Genomic DNA, 13,714 nt, shown 5'->3' with positions numbered 1-13,714 from the left:
GAAAATAAATGACTGGATGTGCATTATATTTTGTTGTTATTATCTCAATATATTATAAATTTGTGCTGCCTTGCCTGTTGTAAACTGCTTTATTATGCTTTAGGAGTTATTGTAAAATGTTCTGGAAAGTTTGAACTGAAGGGAATTATAGACAGGGTTTTAAAAGAAATTAAATAAAGGCTCTGCTTTTGAGCAAGGCCATATTTTCCTTCCTTCATGCTTCATGTGGTTTCTAAACATTCAACTTACATAAACTTGTTACTGGCAATCTTGCTTCATATAATAATGGGAATGAGCTTTTAAAGGAAAGCCGAGAGTTTTAGTATTCTAACAAGATCCTCCTGAATATACAAAACTGATACTGCTCACCCATGCTTTAGACATGCAGATCTTTGATTTTTTTAAAAGTAGACACCCTTATAATGTCTTCAAGTAGACATTTTAATTTATAATGAGTTTGATGGCTGTGGTAAAAAAAACCCATGAGCAAGTAGAAACACAATAGTTTTGATAGTATAACCAAGCATTTGAATACTTGGCACATTAAAGAAAGGACTTTTTGGGCTTATTAATTAGATATGCACAATGATAAAAAAGAAGTTTTACAAACCTAATAGCATCTGCCATCTTAGTACTTTCCCTTTTTCTATCATCTGTCAAGCGTCGAATAAAATAAATGAAGTCAAGGCCGCAGCAGAAAACACTGCCTACTGCACTGAGGAGTACAAGTTTGCTGTCGTCAGCTGCTGCTGTGTTCAGTGCACTTTGGACTTCTTTCATTACCTGGAAATAAGACACACTAAACACATGAAAACAGGACGCAGAATACTGCATCTGAAGATTTTACATTCACACAACATTTCTGTGGTCTGAACAGCAGGTGGCATAGGCAACCAGTTCAGCAAAATCTAAATTTAGGACAAAGTTCATTACAAAGTTCCCCTTTTCATATTGTAAAGGAGAAAACAATGGAATGCACTTCAAATATAAATCAGGATTTTTAAAAAAACAAAAAAATCAACACCTTAAAATTAGATCACAAATCACAATTTCAGCACATACAGTAGCTTACAAATAAGTAAAACAGAAAAAAAATCAAAATATAAAATGGCAAGAAACAACAAAATTATTTAAATTTGAAGTTTCAAAAACTGGAATTTGTTGTGGTCCATGAGTTCAAACCCCATTAATTTTAATATTTAAATATATTAAATTTTCAGTTTTGAAAATTAGCACAGTAGGTGGTAATATTGAAACACAACTCTCTGGCTGCATTCGCACATAATGTTAAACCACAGTATAGTGCTATGTTCACAAACTGGAATGAGCAGAAACAAAGGTTTGAGTTCACACACTCCCACTTTCCTCCTCTAGTGTGGCTAGACAAAGGATTTCATCACAGCTTAAATTCACTTCCACAGAATCTTGGCTTCTTGTTGTTTAAGAACTGAACAGCAAACGTTTATCACAGCTCTTTTTAATTAAACAGGTCAGTTTCATAACCACATCCCATGTCTTGAAGTTGGCTTGTTTTAAAACTGACCACATAAACCAGTATCTCTGGTTCATATGCAATGACAAGTCTCTATGAAAGTAAAACTAAAGGCTACATGGGAGAAGAGGAAGAGGAAGAGGAGGGTGTGCATGAGCCATGGCTTTGCTCAGGTTGGTTCCAGTTTGTAGATGTAGTGCTAAACCATGGTTTTGCAATAGGTGTTAACTAGACGTCTCTGGGTCCTTATTTTCCATTACATCTCTGTCCACAATCTTTGCTCCTCCAACTCCACCACATTCAACTATCTTAAAGTCTTTGGTTCTCTTAAACAACTCCATTCATTCCCTGCTGCCCCGTGCCTAGGGTTTGCTCCTTGAAATGTACGGGGAACCACCTCTCTCTTTTCATTCAAAATTGTCCTCAAAATGTCTTTTTTCCACAAAGCTGTTCATCTAATTTGGGCTTTGGACATCTTTGTGGAAAAAATACATTTTGAGGACAATTTTGAATGAAAAGGGAGAGGTGGTTCCCCGTACATTTCAAGGAGCAAACCCTAGGCACGGGGCAGCAGGGAATAAGTGGAGTTATCTTAAGCAGGCATAAACTATGCTGGCTTCCCATAGCTAGGATTGTTTCCTTACCTTATCAAGCGCCCAATTTACCCTGAACAAAATGAAAGGGAAATAAAACTACCAAATGCATAAGCTCACCCTAACAACTTCTCAAAATGGGGTAGGAAAAACCTTAGCATTTTGCCAGTATCATAAATTCCACTTTTGTATGTGGTTATAACACTTCAAGAACATTTGAGTAGATTTTTTTCCTGGTTTTGTGTGTTCAAAAAACAAATCACCCTTACAACGGACTTCAGGGGCCCACTGAAAGCTGGGAATACATTTTATCCTAGATGAATAATTCAACTCCAATTTGGCTTTTTCTTAACACAAGAGTTAACGCACTCATAGCACAAAATTCCAATAGTGATTTCTTATTTGTAATGTCCTTTTGTGGCGAAAAATCCAATTATGCTTTTGGGATTCCTGGACCTCTTCCATTTTTTGGTTTCTCTTTTGCTTTCTGTCCTGTTAATGTTGTGAGGCCCAATGTACCCCAGTCGTTTTTGTGTTAGATTACATTTTTGGAATGTGAATACCAATATATTCAATTTTTTTGCTGCTAAACTGGAGTTGTTTGAAATAAATCATAACCTTTATTTCCAGCTATGACTTTGAAGGGGCTGCTGAACTATAATAGTATACTGATACTGTCAAAGATACGCAGAATTGTAATTGTTCACATGGAAAACGCTATTTGTTCACATTCATCCCTCACTACACTGGTCTCTCACTACTTTCTGCTGAGTTTTCCACCTATGGATTTAAATTGCAAACTTGATGGAGGTGGGGGAGGGTGGCAGTGTCCTTTTGCTTACAAACCTCTGTAAAATGTCTTTGAAACCAATAGTAATTTATAAATAATAAAATGACACTAACCTCTGGATTTAATGAATTGTTCTCTGATGATTTTGTTGATAATAAAATGTGCGTGAAGCCATCTTGTTTCCTGACAACAATGTCTCTGTACCGGTAAGCACTTTCTGTTTGCCTCACACTGAATCTTAACCTTTTATCAAAAGGCTGGTCCCTCCTTTCATCAATGAACTTTCGTTTGTTGCCTGTCACTCCGGTTACTGATGTTTGTATGTTGGTACCATTCGTAGACAATGCTTCTATGAAGGTAGATGTACCTGTGAAATGTTTTAACAGAAGTACGGTTTGATATCACCTTTATTAGTTTAGTGCTTAAAATCCTGTTTACTGTGGAAAACATGTGAATGCCAAAATTCTAAAGCAACCACAACAAAAGCAAACATTTGGATGCCACAACAAAAACCTGGAAATGTACAGTATTTGAAATACAATTGCAAGAGATCATTTAGGAGTATGAGAGAGGGGAAAAAAGAAATAATATGTTGAATCCTGGAGGGAAGGGGGGAATATCAAAGACAGATTATCAGTATTAATGTTCTACTTTTCTTTACTATAGCAACAAAATAAAATATCAACAAGAAACCGATATGTAATATTTAGAACATTTATTATTATAGCCTTCTGCAACCAGATAACCTCGTGTCAACTTCCATTGCTTACTCCAAACAAGAAACTATTTTTAAATTAAATTATGTTTATGCACAATTGAGATTTTTATGAAAATACACTTGAGGTGGAAAAGCGTCTTGCAGTCCAGCATTATTTCATATTTTGTGGCTTACGTTTGTCCTTGCTGTTTTGTTACCTTGTTTGCAAAGGCAACCTGCAGCAAGGCCAAAGGGTCTGTGATCCAGTAATCATAGTTCTGATTCAAAAAAACCCTCCTACTCTTTTACATGAAACAATATTTTATTATCGCCTGGAAAATAACATCATTTGCAGTCTTCCTATCCCCACCCCTTGGGATGCAAACACCTGAAAAAGAATTTGATGTAATTTGAAGGTTCATATCCAGTTATTTTGAACATTAGTTTCATCAAAGTATTGTCTTTACTTACTACTGAGTACAAAAACCAACATGTGTGCTTCTTTGAAGCAAGTGTCTTCTCAATTTAATTTCCTGAAAGGTTAACACAGTAACTAAGCAATCCAATGTAAGAGCTTACAGAATTCTGGATAGGGCAGTCTGCCCTTGAGTGATGGTGTTGTTGGACTGGAGACAGAACAAAAAGAGGGTCATGCTGTGAGCCCACCTGTAAAATCAATCAACAGATGAGCATAAATGAAAACTGGTTGAAGCCTGTTAGTCTTGCCCCTTCCCTCTTCCTGCTCCTGCCTCTTTATCAGTTAATCAAGCACCCTACAGTCTAATGCCTGGGATGGAAGCAGCACAACTTGTTCTCACTCAGATATCTGGCTGCAGGGCACTTGCGTCACCTTTCTCCAGTTGGGCCTGGAGACACCAACACATCAAGTGGAGGGCAAGACCAACAGGCTTCGGACATCATTTGATTTGCTGGTATTCTCATTTGTCAGTTGAGCAGTGACAGTGGGTTTACAGTGCAATTGAAAAAAACTGCTGTGGATCCTCTTTTTATATTACACCTGTTTCCAGACTTGCATGTTTTAAAATAGGGTTGGGAAGCTTGAGGCTGGGGGCCAAATGCAGCCCTGCAGGATTCTGTATCTGGCACTTGGATTCTATATCCAAGGCCAAGTTCAAGGTTCTAGTTTTGGTGTACAAAGCCCTATGCAGCTTGGGACCAGGATACCTGAAAGACCATCTTACCCCTTATATGCCCAGTTGACCACTGCGCTCTGCAAGTGAGGGCGTCCTGCAGATACCATCTTATCAGTAGGTCCATTCTGCACAACACAGGAAATGGACCTTGGTGTGGCGGCACCTACCCTGTGGAATTCCCTCCCCTTGAATATTAGGCAGGTGCCATCTCTGTTATCTTTTCGGCGCCTTTTGAAGATTTTCCTCTTTCAACAAGCCTTTCAAGTTGAGACCTATCCCAGTCTGCATCTGTGTTAGAATTGCTTAATATGTTTTTTTAATAATGTTTTTAACCCTTTTTTGAAAGATGTTTTAAAGCTTTTTAAAAAATGTTTTTAATGTTGTTTTGTTTTAATTTATTTTAAGGTCTGTTTTTATTACGTTTTAAAGTGTTTTTAGCGCTTGTTTGCTGCCCTGGGCTCCTGCTGGGAGGAAGGGCGGGATATAAATCAAATAAATAAATAAATATATAAAATATATCCAGGCCATACCTCATCTCTCCACGCCTCACCTTTCATTGGCCCTGCTCCATGCCCTCCTCAAGTGCTTTTGCCTGGCTGGATCCAACATGGATTGTGTTCTTGAACTGTGCTAATGCCTCTTGCTTGCCTGGATGGAGAGATGTGTGGAGCTTTTGTGTATGCAGAAACCTCTGGTTTGTTTGTGGGTGGAATGTAGCCCAGTGCATAAAGGTAAGAGCCACACCCACTTTTCCCTCTCCCCGACCCATCACTGGCATGCAGCCCCCAGAAGGTTGCACATAAGGGAATGTGGCTCTTTGGCTAAAAAATGTTCCCCACCCCTGCTTTAAAAAGGAGAGAAATCTGAGCAAGATCCAGCAAGATTAACTCTAATATCTAGGATTCAAAAAAGCTGGAGGATTATCAATGGGGGGAAAAGGAAATTCTTAACAGGTAGGAAGATCGTGGTGGTTAGAAGTCAAGGAACAATACCAGAGAAAAACAAACAGGTTTTTACAACTCAATCCTGGGAGAACATACATAGTAACAGAAGGGCAGTAGTTAAGTTTATTATTAATTTAATTTATATCCCAGTTCTCACAGTTATTCTGATCAAGTAATGAAAACCTGTTTGCCTCTGAGAGACCCTCTATGGTATTACAAAGGCTGAGCCTGGGGTTGCCATCCTGACATCTGCAAGTGCACCTGTGCCCAAAGAGGGCTTCCATGGCACTTGCAGTGTCCCCTCTCTGTCACTGAAATTAGGCTTGAAAGAATAGGCTATGTGGGGGCTCACAAACGTTTCTCCAGTTTGTACATGTGCCCACAGGCCCAAATCCTTTGGCAACCCCTGGACTAAGTTCATTGGCTAATGAAGCTTCCAAAAGGGTGGAAAAAGTGAATGCTATTAGAAGGAACCAGCAATACTGCCTGGTATGATTCATTCTTTCATACTGGAGTATAGAGAAAGTAGAAAACTAATAAGAAGCTACTGGAAAAATGAGTTTATGTATAATAAAAACAATACATTAATAAAAATGTGAAATACGTTCATTGTCAGAAAGGTCATACATGTATTTTATTTTATTTTAAAAACATTTTAATGTAAGGACAAACTGACTATGGTATCTATCACCCTAATTAATAAAATTAATGAAAATTTAATTTGTATTTACTATTGTCGGCAAAGATTCATATAGAGGATTCTCTTATTTTTACTGTTTGATAAAATTTTAATGAAAAGAGTGCTGAAGATGCATGAGAAAAATATGTTATTATCATTAACTAAGTTGCAACTCTAGATATAGAAGTAATTCTGTAATTTGAGACCCATATATCTCAAAAGTATTTGACTGGCCTAACTGCAATGCTTAAAATATGAGTTTTACAAAGGCACAATGGAACAAGGAAAACACTGCATTCAGAAAACATATGATGCAAAAATTAATCATGCTATATATAACAGTAATAATATCATATATTTAACCCTCTTGCAACCCAATTTTATATGCATTTCTTGGAAGTTAGTCCTACTGAGTTCAATCGGATTTCTCCCAAGTGCTCACAAATACAACTGAAATGAAAGTGAAGGAGATCCAATGTTAGGCTAGCAGATGCAAAAGGATTCCTCTTCATCATTGGAAGCCCCCTTGGCACTTCCCCATTCTACTCCAGAGACACATGGTGGGGGACGCTGGAGGCTGTGCATATGCCTAACAGATTACCAGGTTGCTTTATTTAGCAGGTTAAATAAAAAAAAGAATTCAGTGTGCTTGTTGATACTTGTGGGTTTAAGAAAAGTAGGGCACAGGGGGCTGCAGTGGGGAGGAGATAAAGGGGTAGTCCAATTATACAAGTAGAAGTTTGTTGTGCAAGTGGGATGACAGTGTTGAATGTCACCCTTTGACATGCTTTATTCCCTTTGAGTCATTATTTAATTGAGTTGATCAAATGCAACAAAGTCGTGTCTGTGCCTTGTTCCGGTTCTCCTCATATCCACAGGATTTCGGGTTGTCCTATCAGCCAGCTCTCGAATCTCCAAGTGCTGGTTTTAAATGCCAGGTCGGTATATAATAAAACCTCCCTAGTCCATGATGTAATTGTGGAGGAGGGCGCCGACCTGGCATGCATAACCGAGACCTGGGTGGGGGAGCAGGGAGGAGTTGCCCTTTCCCAGCTTTGCCCACCCGGGTATATGGTCCAGCACTGTGGTAGATCCGAGGGCCGGGGAGGGGGGGGGTCGCTGTGGTCTATAAGAGTTCTTTTCTCCTCACCAGGCACCCTGTCCAGGCGGTGACTGGCCTGGAGTGTCTCCACCTTGTGTTGGGCCAGCGAGACAGATTGGGAATTCTGTTGGTGTACCGCCCACCTTGCTGCCCAACAGCTTCCCTAGCTGAGCTGACCGAGATAGTCTCGGAGGTGTTGTTGGGATCCCCTAGACTTTTGGTACTGGGGGATTTCAATATCCACGCCGAGGCTGTCTTATCAGAGGCAGCTCAGGACTTCATTGCCGCCATGACAACAATGGGGCTGTCTCAATTTTCTACTGGACCAACACATGTGTCGGGACATACTCTTGATTTGATCTTCGCCACTGGACATGGAGATGGTGACCTGCAGGAGGGGTGTTTTTCATCTACCCCATTGTCATGGACAGATCACCGCCTGCTGAGATTTAGACTTACGGCGTCCCTTTCCCTCTGCACAGGTGGGGGACCTATTAAGTTGGTCCGCTCCCGGAGACTAATGGATCCTTTGGGTTTTCAGAAGGCTCTGGGAGATTTTCCGGCTGATAAGACTAGTGCTCCTGTCGAGGCTCTGGTCGAACTGTGGAATACGGAAATGACCCGGGCTGTTGACACAATCGCTCCTGCACGCCCCCTTCGATGTAGAGCTCATACAGCTCCGTGGTATACCCCAGAGCTGAGAGTGATGAAACAAGAGAGGAGGAGGCTTGAGTGTAGGTGGAGGCGAATTCCTGACGGATGCAATTATACTTTGGTAAGTGCCTCCACTAAGTTGTACATAGAAGCGGTAAGGGCAGCAAAAAAGTGTTATTTTGCTGCCACTATTAGATCATCTTTAAGCCGCCCAGCTGAGCTTTTTAAGGTAGTACATGGGCTTTTACACTCTGGCCCTCAGGATACTACAGAGTCATCTGAAGCCCGCTGCAACGAGTTTGCGGGGCACTTCCAAAATAAAATCGCATGCATCCGTAGGGACCTCGACTCTAATGTTAGGACAGTTGAATCCATTGAGGTACCTAGATCACGGTCTTGTCCTCAGTTGTTGGATGAGTTTCAGTCGGTGCAGCTTGAGGAAGTTGACAAGATGCTTGGACTGGTGCGTGCAACCACGTCGGTACTCGACCCTTGCCCTTCTTGGCTAGTTAAAGCTAGCCGGGCTGGAACTGCCGGCTGGGCCAAGGAAGTGATCAATGCCTCCTTGAGTGAGGGAGTTGTCCCTCATTGTCTCAAGGAGGCTGTAGTGAGACCTCTCTTGACGAGGTCATCCTTGGACCCAGATAATTTGAACAACTATTGACCGGTAGCGAATGTTCCATTTCTGGGCAAGGTCTTGGAACGGGTGGTTGCCAGCCAGCTCCAGGCACTCTTGGATGAAACCGATTATCTAGATCCGTTTCAATCCGGTTTTAGGCCTGGTTTTGGCACAGAAACAGCCTTGGTCGCCCTGTATGATGACCTTTGTCGGGAGAGGGACAGAGGAAGTGTAACTCTGTTGATTCTCCTTGATCTCTCAGCTGCTTTTGATACCATTGACCATGGTATCCTTCTGGAGAGACTCGCGGAGTTGGGAGTTGGGGGTACTGCTTGGCAGTGGCTCCGCTCCTACTTGGCGGATCGTCTCCAGAAGGTAGTGCTTGGGGAACATTGCTCGATACCCTGGACTCTCCATTGTGGAGTCCCTCAGGGATCGGTTCTGTCCCCCATGCTTTTCAACATCTACATGAAGCCTCTGGGTGCGGTCATCCGGAGTTTTGGAGTGCGTTGCCATCAGTATGCTGATGACACGCAACTCTATTACTCCTTTTCATCTGCTTCAGGTGAGGTTGTTGATGTGCTGAACCGTTGCCTGGCTGCGATAATGGACTGGATGGGAGCTAATAAACTGAAACTCAATCCAGACAAGACTGAGACGCTGTTGGTGAGTGCCTTTTCCGCTCAGATGGAGGATGTTCATCCTGTTCTGGATGGGGTTACACTCCCCCTGAAGGAACAGGTTCGTAGTCTGGGGGTTCTTTTCGACCCTTCCTTGTCACTCGAGGCTCAGGAAGCCTCGGTGGCTCGGAATGCATTTTACCATCTTTGTTTGGTAGCCCAACTACGCCCCTATCTTGGCGGTGATGACCTCGCCTCAGTTGTTCATGCTCTAGTGACCTCTAGATTGGATTACTGTAATGCACTCTACGTGGGGCTGCCCTTGAAGACGGTTCGGAAGCTGCAGCTAGTGCAAAACGCAGCAGCCAGACTACTGACGAGGACCAAGTGGTCCTCACATATTACACCTGTTCTGGCCCATTTGCACTGGTTGCCGATTTGTTTCCGGGCCAGATTCAAGGTGCTGGTATTGACCTATAAAGCCTTACACGGTGTGGGCCCGCAATATCTGATGGAACGCCTCTCCCGCTATGAACCTACCCGTACACTTCGTTCGACATCTAAGGCCCTCCTCCAAGTACCGTCTCACCGAGAGGCTCGGAGGGTAATGACAAGATCTAGGACCTTTTCGGTGGTGGCCCCCGAATTGTGGAACAGTCTCCCTGAGGAGGTACGCCTGGCGCCTACGCTGCTATCCTTTCGGCACCAGGCTAAAACCTTCCTATTCTCCCAGGCATTTTAATATATTTCTATGTATTTTACTGTTTTAATGTTTTAGCTATGCTAATATTATTTAGTGTTATTATGAATTTGTATTTTTATCTGTGATTTTGTTCATTTATTGTATTATTGTATGTTGTACACCGCCCAGGGAGCCATTGGCTATGGGCGGTTTATAAATGAAATTAAATAAATAAATAAATAATAGTACACTGTGTTCAACTAAAGTAGTGTTAAAGGGGATTTAGAAAGTATATGGGTTTTTCACACACATAGAATTTACAAAGTTGAGGTCTTTGTTGGGAAAGATAACTCTGAAAGAAATAAAGAACGCACAAAAATTTCAAAATACATTTAAAAATGTATTTGTTCTATGCTTGGCTAAAATTACTTGTAGTTTCCACATACTAACCACTCATTTCTAAAGGTGACATAAAATATTGTTTTAAGTTAATTAAAGCTGAAATGTCATGGTACCTACAGATACGCATTCAGTTTCTTTTTTAGAAAATGAGCCATGGACATACAGCAAGATGGTCTGTCTTCCAAAACCTGCATCTGCTTCTAGAAGTACAAGTCTAAGCTGCAAGCTTTGTTGCCATGAAATTTTGGCAACTGCAACTGCCAATTCTGTTTTATGTCTTCAGTGGCATTTCTTGCCAATATCTAGTACTGCACATGGTACTATATTACAATGGGGTAGAGGGGGATAACACCAGTGATTATTTCACTGTGGATGGTTTTTTTTCTTTTGCTAGAAAGGCAGCAGATTTGCTAGTCTTACTCAGGGCAAACCCATTTTAGTTAATAAGCACAACTACTTTAGGTTCATTATAGTGGGTCTACTCTGACCTGAATGAGCATGTGAATATAGTGTGATGAAAATTTACCCTAAATATGGTCTATAAATAATTTATACAGTGAAGCCTATGTATTGTTCATTTCTGCTCACAGCAAGAGAAAGCCCTGGTTGAAATGCACAGGATTTCAGATAACCAGATTTTACTGCATCACTGGATTTTACATTCACTGTGCTTTGAGATCTCCATCAAGTGGAGTTGTACATGGTACAACAATGCTATAGATTCTATTATAGCTAGCTAAAAGCAAATGGCCACTACTTATTTTGCAACTTTCAAACACCCAGATTCTACAGGGATCTTATCACATGACAAGTAATTCATTATTATTACATTGGGAGGACTCCCTCCCCCCAAAAACCCGAATCTACCCCAATGTTCCATGTGGGGTAGAGCTATACTATGCCACAAGTACTTGTACATTTTCATGACCAGGGATTGCTTTCATAAAGATTTTTAACTCACCTACTTTTTACTCTTCATTCTTTGGGACTAATAAGGCAACACCACCTAACTTTGCAGGCGTTGTTAAATTTCTATGGAAATATTTAAATAGAGAACAGAGTGAAGAGAAGGTATTACAAACAAAAAAGCCTCATCTGCAAATGTTAATTGCTTTGTATAATCTAAACAGAAACCCAAAATTGTCTGTATTGTTAGTTGCTTATAAGCAGTGAATAGAAAAGAGTCCTCATATTTTTATTCAGTGTTAGCAGTGAAGTACAGTTGCTGCTTTTAATTTTATAAGAAAAGATCGCAGATCTCATGGAAGTCCTTTTTCTCTGCCCCAATGTTCATTTCAAGCAAAGAACCACTTATATGATAGCCAACTGCTTATGGGCACCAAAAAAGGTACTAGCCATGATCTAATGACAGATCATGAAAATCTTCCAGCTGAGAAAAGAATGACTCATTTTGTATCTAAAGCACATCCACCAACCCCAGTAGGATTGCTTGAACAACTAAACATGATTAGGATTGGTCTATTAAAATCATATATACTTTTTATGTCCATACCCATTAAATTTAGTTTTAGTTAATACTTGATTATCAAATAATACTTCAAGTGTATATATTTAATTGTATTTCCAAAATTCTTCAACAAGATGTGTGGGCCAAATGTCCCAGAGCATCACAGGAAACGAACATAATATATGCAATATTTTATACTGAATTTTCATTAAATTATAATTCTACCATTTCTAATTTGCCTTTTTCATGACCCTCCATTCTTCACTGCATTTTATTAACATCTAACTCTCTTACCCCATTCATTTGCAATTGAACTCATGTGTTTCTTAAAGGACATTCAAGCATTTGTATATCTTCTCTGTGATTCCCATGAAGTAGTTTTGGTAAAGGCCCTCTCCAGGCATTAGAAATTAGGCTAACTTAAAATACTGGGGGGGGGGGAGAGTAGGAATGACTGTGCTAGTTCCAACCCTATCACTTGTTGCCTTCCAATTTGTGAAAGTCCTATTTCTGTAGTATAGAATGTTCCCAGAATCCTGGAGAAACAACGTTCTAAATATGCAGGGAGTCTCCACAGATATTTAGAGCCTCCCTGCAGATCCCTGCTGCAGAAGTTTGCTGCCCTGGGCTCCTTCTGGGAGGAAGGGTGGGATATAAATTTAATAAATAATAATAACTAAAGTAAATAACTTTGCATTTCATGAGTTGGAAGATATGACAAGAACAGTTACTGGGGGGGGGCAGAGCTACTGAACTACTGTCTACCTTGTAATGCCCGAAGAGGCTATAGAATGTGCTATTTCTGCTACAGCTTGTGACTAGTGATGAGAGAGCTTAACCATGAACCTAGATTCCCATTAAGCCAAACCATGGCTTAGTTCAGGGCAATAAACCGTGGCTGAGTTCAGGACAGTAAACAAGACCAGGGAGAAGCAAAACGCGTGCAAGGTCCTCTCCAGAAACCCACATGTTTGTGCAGGCCTGGTAAGCTATAGTTGGGCTTACCACGTTGTGTGAATGCAGTGACAGGCTTTCCTTATTTTTTCTGTCATTACAAAACTTGCTTTAAAATATCAAGAGTGGAAAACTCTGTCAAGTTTTTCTTCATACATAATTATATTTGAGAAATAAAAATAAACTGCATCCAGAAAGTAGTAACTCTCCAATATTTGCTACTTTTCTCTTATAGAAAAATACTCACGAAGAGGAATTATTCTTGTTACAAGGATAAAATCCTGTACTGCATAGTTGGTTACAGTACAAATGCCTAAAATGTGCAGACTTCAACTACTCACTACAGTCCCGCATGACCACAATTTCTCAACAAATATTTAGAGTACAAGGATGTGTTAGTCCACATTACACAGCTATCAAAAAATTCTACTTAAGTGTTGCTGTTGTGCAAAAGAAACCAACGTTGTAAAAATAAAGCTGTCAGGTTAGAAACTTAATGGCTGTGATCCAGTGGGTTTATCTTTATTTTCTGGGAAGTGAAGTCTTGGATTAAAACATGTTAAATCAAGAATCTGCCTTTCTATAACATACACACACTCAAAATGGTTTTTTCCCCTGCCCCTAAATATATACATTTATTACGGATACAAGCAATGTAATCAGTTGTTCACACATGGCTCTGCCAAAAGGATTGTAATATCCTATGAAGAGCCAATTTATCATAACAAGCCTGTTCCTGTTTCAGACAATATAGAAGAGGTTCTTATAGACTTGTAGGTCTATCAGTCCAAAGGGGTTTAGCTGCTTAAAAAAGGACACTATGTAGCCTAGCACTAGCAGCCTAGCTTCCTCCTGAACTCATGC

At 40.4% G+C, this 13,714-nt stretch overlaps 1 protein-coding gene across 1 annotated transcript in view; it reads right to left on the bottom strand.

Annotated features, from left to right (window-relative positions):
- Positions 1-13,714, bottom strand: part of CDYL (chromodomain Y like) — a 157,942-nt gene that overhangs the window by 33,366 nt on the left and 110,862 nt on the right. The window contains exons 3-4 of the mRNA XM_061591156.1: positions 2,989-3,242; positions 611-783 (exon numbers count right to left, since the gene is read on the bottom strand). Coding sequence (XP_061447140.1) covers positions 611-783; positions 2,989-3,242 — 427 coding nt within the window. The remainder of the gene's footprint in view (positions 1-610; positions 784-2,988; positions 3,243-13,714) is intronic.

The sequence above is a fragment of the Rhineura floridana genome, chromosome 1 (assembly GCF_030035675.1).
Source record: "Rhineura floridana isolate rRhiFlo1 chromosome 1, rRhiFlo1.hap2, whole genome shotgun sequence".
Taxonomy (NCBI): Eukaryota; Metazoa; Chordata; class Lepidosauria; order Squamata; family Rhineuridae; genus Rhineura; species Rhineura floridana.
Note: the sequence above shows the minus strand (reverse complement) of the source record. Positions and strands in the feature narration are given on the sequence as shown.